This window comes from Taudactylus pleione, unplaced genomic scaffold, assembly GCF_031769625.1.
Source record: "Taudactylus pleione unplaced genomic scaffold, aTauple2 ptg000620l, whole genome shotgun sequence".
NCBI lineage: Eukaryota > Metazoa > Chordata > Amphibia > Anura > Myobatrachidae > Taudactylus > Taudactylus pleione.
Window position 1 is genome coordinate 57,714 of NW_028285022.1, and position 16,694 is coordinate 74,407.

Here is a 16,694-nt window from a genome sequence, read left to right on the forward strand (position 1 = left end):
CGTATTAGTCCCATAGGAATATCAGATAACTATTCCATTCCCAGTGATCACCGTGATGTATTAGTCCCATAGAAAGGAATATCAGATAAAGATCCCATTCTTAGTGGTCACTGTGACGTATTAGTCCCATAGGAATATCAGATAAGGATCCCATTCCCAGTGATCACCGTGATGTATTAGTCCCATAGAAAGGAATATCAGATAACGATCCCATTCTCAGTGGTCACTGTGACGTATTATTCCCATAGGAATATCAGATAAGGATCCCATTCTCAGTGGTCACTGTGACATATTAGTCCCACATGAGTATTAGATAATGTCCTGCTGTAATTGTGCGTGAGGTGCCGTTGTTACTCGCTGTTCCTGACTGCTAGGTATTATGGATGTGCGAAAGCGGTAGTGGCCGTGTCAATGCTGGCTTTGCCATTGCAGACATTAGCATATTTTCGCAGGTGACCTGCGTGCATATTCGCAGTTGCGATCACAATAGCGGTCCGTAGTGAATTAGGCCCCCTTGTTCATTATATCCATTTGCTGAATCTGGTAAATAAGTCTCCTATACCATCTTGCACACCAGTCTGGTTTTACCACTGAGACTTGTTCTTACAGCAACCATCGGCCCCATCCAATACTTCCAAACATCGGTCGCATCCGATATCTCCAATCATCGGTCTCCTCCAATACCTCCAATCATTGATTCTAGCTGTCATCTCCAAACATCGGTCCTAACCAATCAATTCATCAACATCATACTCCTATCAATTCATCAACATCGGTTCCAAACCGATCCAGCTCTCAATCCAGCATCATCGGTTCCAATCCGAGTATGCCAATTCTTTCAGTATTATATATTCAGTCCCATTCCAACCTGCAGTTCAATAAATACTTTCTATCTCTGTTCTCACCTTCTGCCCCATCATCCACTGCTGTATCTCGATCTCCTCACATCTATACATGAGGAGGTCCTGGCTCATCCACTGCTGTATTTCTACCTCCTCACATCTATACATGAGGAGGTCCTGGCTCATCCACTGCTGTATCTCTACCTCCTCACATCTATACATGAGGAGGTCCTGGCTCATCCACTGCCGTATCTCTACCTCCTCACATCTATACATGAGGACGTCCTGGCTCATCCACTGCTGTATCTCTGCCTCCTCACATCTATACATTTGGAGGTCCTGGCTCATCCACTGCTGTATGTCTACCCCCTCACATCTATACATGAGGACGTCCTGGCTCACCCACTGCTGTATCTCTATCTCCTCACATCTATACATGAGGAGGTCCTGGCTCATCCACTGCTGTATCTCTATCTTCTCACATCTATACATGAGGAGGTCCTGGCTCATCCACTGCTGTATCTCTACCTCCTCACATCTATACATGAGGAGGTCCTGGCTCATCCACTGCTGTATCTCTACCCCCTCACATCTATACATGAGGAGGTCCTGGCTCATCCACTGCTGTATCTCTACCTCCTCACATCTATACATGAGGAGGTCCTGGCTCATCCACTGCTGTATCTCTACCTCCTCACATCTATACATGAGGAGGTCCTGGCTCATCCAATGCTGTATCTCTACCTCCTCACATCTATTCATGAGGACGTCCTGGCTCATCCACTAGTCTCAGTGATCACAGTGATGTATTAGTCCCACAGGAATATTAGATGGTGATCCTATTCTCATTGATCACTGATGTATTGGTCCCACAGGAATATTAGGCAATTATCCCATTCTCAGTGATCACTGTGACATATTAGTCCCACAGGAATATTAGATGGTGATCCTACTCTCAGTGATCAATGTGATATATTCCTGTGGGACTAATACTAGATGGTAATCCTATTCTCAGTGATTATTGTGACGTATTAGTCCCACAGGAATATTAGATGGTGATCCTATTCTCAGTGATCACTGTGATGTATTAGTCCCACAGGAATATTAGATGGTGATCCTACTCTCAGTGATCACTGTGACGTATTAGTCCCACAGGAATATTAGATGGTGATCCTATTCTCAGTGATCACTGTGATGTATTAGTCCCACAGGAATATTAGATGGTGATCCTATTCTCAGTGATTACTGTGATGTATTAGTCCCACAGGAATATTAGGTGGTGATCCTATTCTCAGTGATCACTGTGACGTATTAGTCCCACAGGAATATTAGATGGTGATCCTACTCTCAGTGATCACTGTGACGTATTAGTCCCACAGGAATATTAGATGGTGATCCTATTCTCAGTGATCACTGTGACGTATTAGTCCCACAGGAATATTAGATGGTGATCCTATTCTCAGTGATCACTGTGACGTATTAGTCCCACGGGAATATTAGATGGTGATCCTACTCTCAGTGATCACTGTGACGTATTAGTCCCACAGGAATATTAGATGGTGATCCTATTCTCAGTGATCACTGTGATGTATTAGTCCCACAGGAATATTAGATGGTGATCCTATTCTCAGTGATCACTGTGATGTATTAGTCCCACAGGAATATTAGATGGTGATCCTATTCTCAGTGATCACTGTGACGTATTAGTCCCACAGGAATATTAGATGGTGATCCTATTCTCAGTGATCACTGTGACGTATTAGTCCCACAGGAATATTAGATGGTGATCCTACTCTCAGTGATCACTGTGACGTATTAGTCCCACAGGAATATTAGATGGTGATCCTATTCTCAGTGATCACTGTGATGTATTAGTCCCACAGGAATATTAGATGGTGATCCTATTCTCAGTGATCACTGTGATGTATTAGTCCCACAGGAATATTAGATGGTGATCCTATTCTCAGTGATCACTGTGACGTATTAGTCCCACAGGAATATTAGATGGTGATCCTACTCTCAGTGATCACTGTGACGTATTAGTCCCAAAGGAATATTAGATGGTGATCCTATTCTCAGTGATCACTGTGATGTATTAGTCCCACAGGAATATTAGATGGTGATCCTGTTCTCAGTGATCACTGTGACATATTAGTCCCACAGGAATATTAGATGGTGATCCTGTACTCAGTGATCACTGTGATGTATTAGTCCCACAGGAATATTAGATGGTGATCCTATTCTCAGTGATCACTGTGACGTATTAGTCCCACAGGAATATTAGATGGTGATCCTATTCTCAGTGATCACTGTGACATATTAGTCCCACAGGAATATTAGAGGATGATCCTATTCTCAGTGATCATTGTGACGTATTAGACCCACAGGAATATTAGAAAAGTATTCCGTTTTTGGAATAAATGAGAACTAATAATTCTGCAGGAATAACACATTTTCTGTCTCCTTCTAGGGACAAACTGTTCGGCCATCATGGACTCCTCATACAGCAGCTGTGGCCCGGGGTGTCCCAGGTCATGTGATGATGTCGCATTAATTCAGGTGACATTACAGTGACATTATATTAATATAACAGGAAAATTGCAGTTACATTATTGTTAGATTTAATTAATAAAGTTGCATTTCAGGTAAATTATAGTTATGTTAGTTACATTATATAGTAGTTACATTACATTCACATTGTAACTGGTACCTTACTGTTATATGATAGTTATATTGCAAATACATTTCATTTATCTTACAGATGGCCTGTGGGGGTATAGTGTACAGTATTATAGATGGGCTGTGGGGGTATAGTGTACAGTATTATAGATGGGCTCTGGGGGTGTAGTGTACAGTATTATAGCTGGGCTGTGGGGGTATAGTGTACAGTATTATAGATGGGCTGTGGGGGTCATAATGAACAGTATTATAGATGTGCTGTGGGGGTCATAGTGTACAGTATTATAGATGGGCTGTGGGGGTATAGTGTACAGTATTATAGATGGGCTCTGGGGGTATAGTGTACAGTATTATAGATGGGCTGTGGGGGTCATAGTGTACAGTATTATAGATGTGCTGTGGGGGTCATAGTGTACAGTATTATAGATGTGCTGTGGGGGTATAGTGTACAGTATTATAGATGGGCTCTGGGGGTATAGTGTACAGTATTATAGCTGGGCTGTGGGGGTCATTGTGTACAGTATTATAGATGGGCTCTGGGGGTATAGTGTACAGTATTATAGCTGGGCTGTGGGGGTCATAGTGTACAGTATTATAGATGGGCTGTGGGGGTATAGTGTACAGTATTATAGATGGGCTGTGGGGGTATAGTGTACAGTATTATAGCTGGGCTGTGGGGGTCATAGTGTACAGTATTATAGATGGGCTCTGGGGGTATAGTGTACAGTATTATAGATGGGCTCTGGGGGTATAGTGTACAGTATTATAGATAGGCTGTGGGGGTCATAGTGTACAGTATTATAGATAGGCTCTGGGGGTATAGTGCACATTATAATTAGAAACATTTGCATTGTAGTTTGTTCCCTTACAGTTATAGTTACATTGGGCCTGATTCAGCTTGGATCGCAGTTGGTAATACGCACGCAACTGGCCGATTGTTGCGTTCTGTGCATGAGTACCCACTGCAGTGCGCGAGCCGCCCTCTGTGATCGGGACTGTGAACGCAGAGACTACACAGACCCATAGCAGAGTGATTGGCAGGATGTGCCGTTTGTTGGTGGTGACAGGGGTGGTTGGCTGAACGCAGGCGTGCCAGTGCTGTTTCAGGGGTGTACATAAATTATTCACTTCGATGCCATACGCAGCGTGAGGTCTCATAGCGTGTGCGGCAATTTCCAAGTAAGGTCAGGACTTGTGCAAATGTGCGTATGGGTTCGATGGTACTCGCTTTGTATCGATGGTTTCGCTATTCTGCTAAGTATTACGGATGTGCGTATGGTACAGTGGGCGTCCTTATGTAGTGCGGAGTTACTTTGCGATCGCAGTGGTTTGGCTTGCTATCGCAGTTGAACTGCCGGCGTACGCAATATTGCCATCCGTAGTGAATCAGGCCCTTAGTTACATCTCAGATCTCATCTCCCCTCTCTCGCACTCCCGCCCGCCCACTTCACTCCACAAACGCCGCCGCCTCTCCTGGTCACGGTTACAGAAATATTATTGTCCCGCTCTCTCCCCAGCGCTGTGATGGGCACTGCCAGCCCGGATGTTACTGCCCCCCAGGGAAGCTCCTGGCAGAGAACAGCACCGCATGTGTGCACCTGGAGGACTGTTCCTGTCTGCACATTCTGACCGGGGAGAGACATCGTCCTGGAGAGACTTTGCCCAGGGGGGATGGGTGTAATAACTGGTAAGATCACGGTTTCATCAGCCCCATAATGGAACCTATACAGTCCCAGTGTGACCCTCTACTCATTCTCTCATCTCTTTCCAGCACCTGTGTGAACGGCTCCATGATGTGTACTAGTAATATCTGCGCGGGTAAGTACTCTGAGTATCTGGGGCAGGTGAGGGTATTATTACCCAGAGCATCGCCTGCAGGTGGGAGGGGCGGAGTACCCTGTATATCACTTTATTGGGTGGGGTGAGAGCATCATATTGCTGGGTTTGCAGAAGACCAGGGGCTATTCTCAGACCTTGTTGTTCTCAAACTTGGACTAATCTTGGGTTCTAGATTCAGCTCCGTATTAGGCTCAGGCGATAACATACAGATGTGTCGTTGCGTTATCTAGCTTCAGGGCGCCATGCAGCGCAATATGCCTGGCGTGAGTGAGCCTGAGCTGCCAGGTCCCGTGTAACACCCCTTTTCCACCAAAATTCCTGGTCTGACCCGGAGTTGGAACAGAGGACCTCATTCAGAGTCGGTCGAAGCGGACGCACGGTCATACGCCACCGATGTTCGCTATACTGTGAATGTGTAAAGTTCGCAATGCGCGTGCGCAAACTAGCCGCTGCGATCAGAAATTTCTCTCTCCTTGAACACAGCCAGGTCGGTAGTTTGAGTGACAGATGGAGGGAGTTTGTGGGTGGTAACAGGGGAAGGTGCTTGAAAACGGGGGAGTGGAGATCCGGACGCAGGCGTGCCTAATTATGCGAACAGCGTTTTGTGGGAGTGCATACGGATTATGGGAGTGCATACGGTTTTTGGGAGTGCATAATCAATAAAGTAGCGTCATGGCACATGTGACATGGGAGGTTTTTACACTGACATGATCGTAGAGCTTAAGAGAGGGTATGGTCAACCTTAAGCTCTACGACCAGTTCCGATGGTCTCGATTAATCGTTATATGCCCGGAGATGATGAGTAATGCGTACGAGAAGGGGGCGTATTTTTTTGTCTTCCGACCGCTTCCTCCCCTTGGTCGGCCAGCTACCGATCCGAACTTAGGGACGCAACTTGCGAGGGAATAATTTGCATATCCGGCCCATTTTCCCGTACGACCGTGCTGCCGCTTCGACCGACTCTGAATGAGGTCCAGAGTTCCTATCCGGATCAGACCCGGAATTTAGCCGGCGCCGACACGGGATATTCCCGAGTCGGCGCCGCTCACACAGGAGTCTGGTCTGCATAGACCCAGCTTTCCCGGCGTGAAAGTGGACGCTTGGAGATGACGTCATCTCCAAGCGCCACTGAAGCCGGACCAATCGGCCGGCTTGCAGCGCACTCCAGGTCATCGTGACCCGGAGTGCGCTGTTCTCACAGCAGGGTTTCACAGGCTACGCCCGTGTTGAGCCCTGCTATTTACCTGGGTTGGATTGCCGGGTCACTCGACCCGGCGATCCAACCCTCTCCCCTTTTACACTACGGAGCTGCCCGGTGTTAACCCTGCAATAACCTGGGTTTTAGCTCCGGTGTAAAAGGGGTATAACTGTGCTAGTGTCAGGAGTCTTTGTGATCTGGCTAGGAGCTAGTGTCAGGCGTCTTTGTGATGTGGCTAGGAGCTAGTGTCAGGCGTCTTTGTGATGTGGCTAGAAGCTAGTGTCAGGCGTCTTTGTGATCTGGCTAGGAGCTAGTGAGGCGTCTTTGTGATGTGGCTAGGAGCTTGTGTCAGGCGTCTTTGTGATGTGGCTAGGAGCTAGTGTCAGGCGTCTTTGTGATGTGCCTAGGAGCTAGTGTCAGGAGTCTTTGTGATCTGGCTAGGAGCTAGTGTCAGGCGTCTTTGTGATGTGGCTAGGAGCTAGTGTCAGGCGTCTTTGTGATGTGGCTAGGAGCTAGTGTCAGGCGTCTTTGTGATGTGGCTAGGAGCTAGTGTCAGGCGTCTTTGTGATGTGGCTAGGAGCTAGTGTCAGGCGTCTTTGTGATGTGGCTAGAAGCTAGTGTCAGGCGTCTTTGTGATCTGGCTAGGAGCTAGTGTCAGGCGTCTTTGTGATGTGGCTAGGAGCTTGTGTCAAGCGTCTTTGTGATGTGGCTAGGAGCTAGTGTCAGGCGTCTTTGTGATGTGCCTAGGAGCTAGTGTCAGGCGTCTTTGTGATGTGGCTAGGAGCTAGTGTCAGGCGTCTTTGTGATGTGGCTAGGAGCTAGTGTCAGGTGTCTTTGTGATGTTGCTAGGAGCTAGTGTCAGGCGTCTTTGTGATGTGGCTAGGAGCTAGAGTCAGGCGTCTTTGTGATGTGGCTAGGAGCTAGTGTCAGGCGTCTTTGTGATGTGGCTAGGAGCTAGTGTCAGGCGTCTTTGTGATGTGGCTAGGAGCTAGTGTCAGGCGTCTTTGTGATGTGGCTAGGAGCTAGTGTCAGGCGTCTTTGTGATGTGGCTAGGAGCTAGTGTCAGGCGTCTTTGTGATGAGGCTAGGAGCTAGTGTCAGGCGTCTTTGTGATGTGGCTAGGAGCTATTGTCAGGCGTCTTTGTGATGTGGCTAGGAGCTAGTGTCAGGCGTCTTTGTGATGTGGCTAGGAGCTAGTGTCAGGCGTCTTTGTGATGAGGCTAGGAGCTAGTGTCAGGCGTCTTTGTGATGTGGCTAGGAGCTAGTATCAGGCGTCTTTGTGATGTGGCTAGGAGCTAGTGTCAGGCGTCTTTGTGATGTGGCTAGGAGCTAGTGTCAGGCGTCTTTGTGATGTGGCTAGGAGCTAGTGTCAGGCGTCTTTGTGATGTGGCTAGGAGCTAGTGTCAGGCATCTTTGTGATGTGGCTAGGAGCTAGTGTCATTCGTCTTTGTGATGTGGCTAGGAGCTAGTGTCAGGCGTCTTTGTGATGTGGCTAGAAGCTAGTGTCAGGCGTCTTTGTGATGTGGCTAGGAGCTAGTGTCAGGCGTCTTTGGATGTGGCTAGGAGCTAGTGTCAGGCGTCTTTGTGATGTGGCTAGGAGCTAGTGTCAGGCGTCTTTGTGATGTGGCTAGGAGCTAGTGTCAGGCGTCTTTGTGATGTGGCTAGGAGCTAGTGTCAGGCGTCTTTGTGATGTGGCTAGGAGCTAGTGTCAGGCGTCTTTGTGATGTGGCTAGGAGCTAGTGTCAGGCGTCTTTGTGATGTGGCTAGGAGCTAGTGTCAGGCGTCTTTGTGATGTTGCTAGGAGCTAGTGTCAGGCGTCTTTGTGATGTGGCTAGGAGCTAGTGTCAGGCGTCTTTGTGATGTGTTTAGGACGCACCAGGATATTGTGCTGATTAATTTGATTTGCAATACTTGTATATATGTGTGTGAGTCTGTAAACGGAACTTGGCGTGGAAAAACCCAGCGGCTGCTGCATCGTAGCCTAGATGCTCCGCGTTAGCAGAGTCGTCTCACAGGACCAGGCACGCTGAGAGGGCTGTTTGGCGCAAATACAGCAAAGATGAGGGAGGACACATCTCAGGCTTAGAAACTAGGTTCAGACCAGGACTATGCTCTGACAAGGATTCTGCTCAGAAGAGAACTAGGATGAGTCTAGAACTTGGTTCATAATAGTACTAGGATCAGACTGGGACTTTGTCCAGACTATTACTAGACCCAGTCCAGAACATTGTATAGACTAATACTGGGATCAGACTGAGACTTCAATCAGACTACAGTAGGGATTAGGCATGGACTAGACTTATAGTAAAACTAGATTCAGACCAGAACTTTGTTCAGACTAGTACCAGGATCAGTATTACTAGGCTCAGACTGGGACTAGGCTCAGGCTACCATATTCTCAGACGTAGGCTAGGCATAGTCTAGATTCCAACCAGCGCTAAACTCAGACCATGCCAAGATGTAGACCTCACCCTGGGACATGGCTCAGACTTGAACTATATTCAGACTACAAATAGGCTCAATCCAGGACTGCTATTATACAGGGACTATTCTCAGATTAGGACTAGATTTAGCACAGAAGTAATTTCAGACCAATACCAGATTTACACCAGATCTAAGCTCAGTCCGGGGCTAGGTGTTATATCATTACTCAGCTGGTCGAGTCTAGACTGAATCATTGGAATGGTTGCTGACTTGTTCACCTGTTATGATGATGTCGGCCTGGGCATTGGCCTGATCAACTGTGACAGCAGTTTTAATCAGGTGCTGGCTCTTGGGCCTGTGTGGGTTGTTCTGTTCTGGTTGAGTCTCCCACAGGATACAATGTCCTGCCTGGTCCCTGGTTCTAGCTGTTTGCAAGCTGCCTAAGAAGGATTGCTTGTTTCTTCATCTGCTAAGTATCCCGGATACATTCTATTATATATTATTGCTAGCATATTTACACCTGGCTAATATACTACTCTGGATAATCCATGTGATTTGAAATATCTTATCCTGCAGTTACTGTATATCTAAAGAAATTTACTGAGTTTTGCAATTACACTCACGCTTATTGAATTCTCATTCTGGAATTATTACTATTGCTTAAGAATGTATATATTATTAATGTAGTGAGCATATAACTACATACCCTCTTGTTAGCTACATAATTATAGTAGCTAAATTGAAACCTTGTTTGTTACTAGCTTGCAGTGACGTTAGCTGCAGGAGAGTATTCTGGTAATCCCTAATTAGGAGTGTTATTTGTATTACTACATCAATTAGCTTTAGACAGACTTCTTGTTTGGGAAAGCTAAGCAGTAAGGGCTTTGGTTTATTCCTGGATGGGAGACTACACTTAGGTTGATATGAGGAAGAATGACACAATATGACATGAAGTGCTCATTACTGATACATGCTTATTTATCTGTGTTATCAGTGCCTGGAGGCTGGTGTGATTGGTCAGACTGGACACCCTGTTCCAAAACATGTGGAATAGAGATGGTTACAAGGTACAGGAGCTGTGCCTGCCCAAAACCTGGAGGTGGAGGAATCCCTTGCCATGGGGTGCAGCAGTACTACGGTGAAATTGGAGTACAGCTGGAGCGGAGAGAGTGCCCATATTCTTACTGTCCAGGTGAAGTTCTGGGGGATTATGTATCTCCTGCCCCACTTGACAACCTCGGAGACATGTAACATGAATTTCTGTTTCTTTTCAGTAAATGGAAACTGGAGTCCTTGGGGCCTCTGGTCATATTGTGATGCATGCTCAGGAGACTCTGTGAGGACCAGGCAATGTAATAACCCCCCTGCTCGCTTTGGTGGTACTCCTTGTGAGGGAGAGTCCAGGCAGAGGCGAGCATGTCATGATAACAGCACCCAGTGTTCAGGTAATGAAGCCAGAGGGGCAAAGACATGAGAGGAAAGGAGCCATTTATAGAGTGCATGGGAGGAAAGGAGCCATTTATAGAGAACATGGGAGGAAAGGAGCCATTTATAGAGAGCATGGGAGGAAAGGAGCCATTTATAGAGAGCATGGGAGGAAAGGAGCCACTAATAGAGAACATGGGAGGAAAGGAGCCATTTATAGAGAACATGGGAGGAAAGGAGCCGCTTATAGAGAACATGAGAGGAAAGGAGCCATTTATAGAGAACATGGGAGGAAAGGAGCCATTTATAGAGCACATGGGAGGAGAGGAGCCACTAATAGAGAACATGAGAGGAAAGGAGCCATTTATAGAGAGCATGGGAGGAGAGGAGCCGTTTATAGAGGACATGAGAGTAAAGGAGCCACTAATAGAGAACATGAGAGGAAAGGAGCCATTTATAGAGAGCATGGGAGGAGAGGAGCCATTTATAGAGAACATGGGAGGAAAGGAGCCACTAATAGAGAACATGAGAGGAAAGGCGCCATTTACAGAGAGCATGGGAGGAGAGGAGCCATTTACAGAGAGCATGGGAGGAGAGGAGCCGCTTATAGAGAACATGGGAGGAAAGGAGGCATTTATAGAGAACATGGGAGGAAAGGAGCCATTTATAGAGCACCTGGGAGGAGAGGAGCCGCTTATAGAGAACATGGGAGGAAAGGAGCCATTTATAGAGCACCTGGGAGGAGAGGAGCCGCTTATAGAGAACATGGGAGGAAAGGAGCCATTTATAGAGAGCATGGGAGGAGAGGAGCCACTAATAGAGAACATGAGAGGAAAGGAGCCATTTATAGAGAGCATGGGAGGAGAGGAGCCGTTTATAGAGAACATGGGAGGAAAGGAGCCACTAATAGAGAACATGAGAGGAAAGGAGCCATTTATAGAGAGCATGGGAGGAAAGGAGCCATTTATTGAGAACATGGGAGGAAAGGAGCCATTTATAGAGCACATGGGAGGAGAGGAGCTGCTTATAGAGAGCATGGGAGGAAAGGAGCCGCTTATAGAGAGCATGGGAGGAGAGGAGCCGCTTATAGAGAACATGGGAGGAAAGGAGCCATTTATAGAGAACATGGGAGGAAAGGAGCCACTAATCGAGAACACGAGAGGAAAGGAGCCATTTATAGAGGACACGAGAGGAAAGGAGCCATTTATAGAGAACATGGGAGGAAAGGAGCCATTTATAGAGCACCTGGGAGGAGAGGAGCCGCTTATAGAGAACATGGGAGGAAAGGAGCCATTTATAGAGAGCATGGGAGGAGAGGAGCCACTAATAGAGAACATGAGAGGAAAGGAGCCATTTATAGAGAGCATGGGAGGAGAGGAGCCATTTATAGAGAACATGGGAGGAAAGGAGCCACTAATAGAGAACATGAGAGGAAAGGAGACATTTATTGAGAACATGGGAGGAAAGGAGCCATTTATAGAGCACATGGGAGGAGAGGAGCTGCTTATAGAGAGCATGGGAGGAAAGGAGCCGCTTATAGAGAGCATGGGAGGAGAGGAGCCGCTTATAGAGAACATGGGAGGAAAGGAGCCATTTATAGAGAACATGGGAGGAAAGGAGCCACTAATCGAGAACACGAGAGGAAAGGAGCCATTTATAGAGGACACGAGAGGAAAGGAGCCATTTATAGAGAACATGGGAGGAAAGGAGCCATTTATAGAGAACATGGGAGGAAAGGAGCCACTAATAGAGAACACGAGAGGAAAGGAGCCATTTATAGAGGACACGGGAGGAAAGGAGCCATTTATTGAGAACATGGGAGGAAAGGAGCCATTTATAGAGAACATGGGAGGAAAGGAGCCACTAATAGAGAACACGAGAGGAAAGGAGCCATTTATAGAGGACACGGGAGGAAAGGAGCCATTTATTGAGAACATGGGAGGAAAGGAGCCGCTTATGGAGAACATGGGAGGAAAGGAGCCGCTTATAGAGAGCATGGGAGGAAATGAGCCGCTTATAGAGAGCATGGGAGGAGAGGAGCCGCTTATAGAGAATATGGGAGGAAAGGAGTCATTTATAGAGGACATGTGAGTGAAGGCTGATTAGTGGAGAACCTGTTGGAGGATATATTCTCACGGCAGTTAGGGGATTTGCTCACAATTAGTAGTTGAGGTGTCTACTCACACTTGAAGTGTGTTCTCTATAATCCTGATGTAGGGCGGCTGAGGTAACACTGACTACTTTCCCTTGCAGAATGTGGTGGTGGCGGTCTGCTGGATTTTCCATGTGGTAAATCCTGTCCCCGCTCCTGTGAAGACCTCCATGGAGACACTATCTGTCTGGACATCCAGGGGTGCCAGCCTTCATGTGGGTGCCCTGAGGGGCAGCTCATGCAGGACGGGGTGTGTGTGGCCCCCAGTGATTGTAGGTGCAAGTATCAGAATCGCTCGCTGGGTAAGTGCACTCATTCAGTGGTGTGTAATAATACATAGAAAATTGTAGTGGTGAAACATACATACAGATCGTCCTCACCCTATAAACCTCATTCAAACATCTTCTGGTCCTAGAAGGGCTGTAGTCCTCCTTCCCACATGCAATCTGAGTAGAGCACTGCACACCATCATCTGTACCAGCGATAATGATTGGTGGCAGTGTAATAATATAATATGATCTGTGCCCTGTGCCGGCTGGTGTCTAAGGTCCCCCATACCGTTCACTCATCTGTGATAAAGTGACCGCCAGTAACACTGAGCTTTATTGGCGCTGTTGTTTCTGTACATAGAGTCCAATGTGTGAGTGAAGGTTTCCTTGTCTGTGTCTAATGTTAATCCCCCTCAAATCATACACTTTGTAGGACTCCATCTTGTTCCACTTTTAGGGGCTTCTGAATCTGGTGAGAGCTCTGCCTGGTCTGAGCCGGCCCCCTGGGAGTATGTCTTGCCTGGGGAAACGGTGACTGGTCCATGTCAGAACTGGTACGTCCCTAACTCACATAACGTGTAACGTGTGCGCTGTACCTGGAGAGATTTCATGTGATCGCACATTGTATGATTCCAGCACCTGTACCAGTGGGAATCTACTCTGTACCCCAGACCCCCTTTGTCTTTTGGATGGTGGTTGGGACACCTGGGGATCCTGGACTCCATGCACTCCAAGCTGTGGTGAAGGAACTCAAACTCGATCCAGGGAATGTGATAGTCCTGCTCCCAGGAACGGTGGACGAGGTTGTGTAGGGCCCAGCGAGCAGCAGAGACATTGCTGGGGCCCTATTTGTCCAGGTACCGGTGATAAGTGACTCTTCCATGTGACTCTCACGTCTCCATCTGTCCATCTGTGTCCTTGTATAGAAGACTCCAGTAGTGGAGCCTGGTGCATGAGGTTGGGTGGCCCCATCTAGTTGTGATATTAGGTAATTGTCATGTAGAACAGAAGGTCTTGATTCGATTCTGTGTTACTTGGGTTTCAGAGCTTTACCCTTGGAGCGAGTGGTCACCGTGGTCACCATGCAGCATAAGCTGTGGAGGTGGGGAGCAGATCAGGGTCCGTGAATGTCGACAGCAGGAATGTGCTGGAAAAGCCATTCAGAGTAGGATGTGTAACAGCCAGGTGTGTCTGGGTGAGTATCTGCGCAGGACAAGATGGAGGAATAATCGCTCATTGGACAATTGCTATATTTTCTGACTAAGGTGGAACACCCAAACAGTTGCGGATTACATTGTGTGATATTAGAAAATTGCTGATATCTGAAGCGGACCCAGAGCTGTTTCTATGTACTTCCCCCACTGATATCTATCCTCCGTTCAGTATCTCTACTAGGAGATGGTGACATTTATTATAATATGGGTATTACTGTGTCCACCTCATCATTACAATCTTTCCTGTATTTATTTACCAGATGTAGGCTGTCCGGTAGACCGCCTATACCGAGAGTGTGCGAAGGACGACAGCTGCCCATACAGCTGTGCCCATCTGACCCAGCAGGTGGAATGTTTCCCAGATGAGTGTGAGGAGGGATGCCACTGTCCGCTGGGCACCTACTTCCACAACGGCTCCTGTGTCACGGTCAGACATCTTACTCTAATCATGTTTCCACTGATTGGTAGACTGACTACAAAATGCCCGACAGTGGCACGACTCATCTGAGCGGTGCTGGTGTATACTTCTGAATTTAGAATAATCAGTGTTAGAACTCACAATATTACTTGTCGTTCTTAGTCTGTAGAATATTTATTTTGTTATCACAAAGCAAATAAATAATGTACTTTCCTGAAAAGAAACATTAATGGCTTCCAGGGATATATAGAGAGGGATTACTCTTCTCTGGTCCGGAAACCGCTCTCACTATGCTTTGTCCCTGGTGTAGGATTGTCCGTGTCTAATCACTGAGGAGATCCTGCAGGACCTGAAGAACCAATCATCAGGCGACGTACGCCATCTTCCCCCGCTGGTTACTGGCCGAGGGGCCCCGGTTGTGCCGGGAGAGGAGGTGATACCGGGAGAGGAGATTTGGCATGGGTGCAGCACTTGGTATGGAGAATTATAAGTATATCTTCTAGTTACAGATGTTCATCTCTTCTCTCTATAGATCATTGTAAATTTATATTAAATAACCCTAAACCAAATGTACACGTTGTAAAAGCGCTACTGGAAGCATTTCCTTGTGTGTGTTTCATGTTAGATAAGGTCATAATCATACGGAGTCGTCTTAAATGACGCAGAGCAGACGTCCTGTCCGTGATATTGGATATACAGATAATACAGCCCATTTCCGTTATTTGTACCCTCAATATTTGCAAAGCAAAGGATTTGTTAGGAATATAATTAATGTTAGATAAAATTATATAACTGAGCAATAAGTGCCGAATGCAGAGGTGACGCCGTGTTGCTTACGCACGCAAGCGGCTAATGTTTTCAGTCTGTGCGTGCGTCCGAGTAACACTGAGCATGTACAATAATACCCCTTATGTCTTAGGTCTCCTGTGGTGATGGCGGCCTGTGTATGCCCTATAGTTGGGGATGTAGTAATACCCCCTGGTCTCCTGTGGTGTTGGCGGCCTGTGTATGCCCTATAGTTGGGGATGTATAATACCCCCTGGTCTCCTGTGGTGTTGGCGGCCTGTGTATGCCCTATAGTTGGGGATGTATAATACCCCCTGGTCTCTTGCGGTGTTGGCGGCCTGTGTATGCCCTATCGTTGGGGATGTATAATACCCCCTGGTCTCCTGTGGTGTTGGCAGCCTGTGTCTGTCCTATAGTTGGGGATGTATAATACCCCCTGGTCTCCTGTGATGATGGCGGCCTGTGTATGCCCTATAGTTGGGGATATATAATACCCCCTGGTCTCATGTGATGATGGCAGAATATGTATGTCCTGTAGTTGGGGATGTATAATACCCCCTGGTCTCCTGTGATGATGGCAGCCTGTGTATGTCCTATAGTTGGGGATGTATAATACCCCCTGGTTTCTTGCGGTGTTGGCGGCCTGTGTATGCCCTATCGTTGGGGATGTATAATACCCCCTGGTCTCCTGTGGTGTTGGCAGCCTGTGTATGTCCTATAGTTGGGGATGTATAATACCCCCTGGTCTCCTGTCGTGTTGGCAGCCTGTGTCTGTCCTATAGTTGGGGATGTACTAATACCCCCTGGTCTCCTGTGGTGTTGGCAGCCTGTGTCTGTCCTATAGTTGGGGATGTACTGATACCCCCTGGTCTCCTGTGGTGTTGGCAGCCTGTGTATGCCCTATAGTTGGGGATGTATAATACCCCCTGGTCTCCTGTGGTGTTGGCGGCCTGTGTCTGTCCTATAGTTGGGGATGTACTGATACCCCCTGGTCTCCTGTGGTGTTGGCAGCCTGTGTATGCCCTATAGTTGGGGATGTATAATACCCCCTGGTCTCCTGTGGTGTTGGCAGCCTGTGTATGCCCTATAGTTGGGGATGTATTATACCCCCTGGTCTCCTGTGGTGTTGGCGGCGTGTGTATGTCCTATAGTTGGGGATGTATAATACCCCCTGGTCTCCTGTGGTGTTGGCAGCCTGTGTCTGTCCTATAGTTGGGGATGTATAATACCCCCTGGTCTCCTGTGGTGTTGGCAGCCTGTGTCTGTCCTATAGTTGGGGATGTATAATACCCCCTGGTCTCCTGTGATGATGGCGGCCTGTGTATGCCCTATAGTTGGGGATATATAATACCCCCTGGTCTCCTGTGGTGTTGGCAGCCTGTGTATGTCCTATAGTTGGGGATGTATAATACCCCCTGGTCTCCTGTGGTGTTGGCAGCCTGTGTATGC

At 47.4% G+C, this 16,694-nt stretch overlaps 1 protein-coding gene across 1 annotated transcript in view; it reads left to right on the forward strand.

Annotated features, from left to right (window-relative positions):
- The window catches only part of LOC148479324 (SCO-spondin-like), a gene marked incomplete at its 5' end in the record, with an annotated part of 249,345 nt that overhangs the window by 52,129 nt on the left and 180,522 nt on the right, over positions 1-16,694 (forward strand). Inside the window, 9 exons of the mRNA XM_088454599.1 lie at positions 3,313-3,401; positions 5,039-5,208; positions 5,293-5,339; positions 10,256-10,328; positions 10,436-12,493; positions 13,464-13,684; positions 13,873-14,022; positions 14,302-14,468; positions 14,770-14,933. Coding sequence (XP_088310725.1) covers positions 3,313-3,401; positions 5,039-5,208; positions 5,293-5,339; positions 10,256-10,328; positions 10,436-12,493; positions 13,464-13,684; positions 13,873-14,022; positions 14,302-14,468; positions 14,770-14,933 — 3,139 coding nt within the window. The remainder of the gene's footprint in view (positions 1-3,312; positions 3,402-5,038; positions 5,209-5,292; positions 5,340-10,255; positions 10,329-10,435; positions 12,494-13,463; positions 13,685-13,872; positions 14,023-14,301; positions 14,469-14,769; positions 14,934-16,694) is intronic.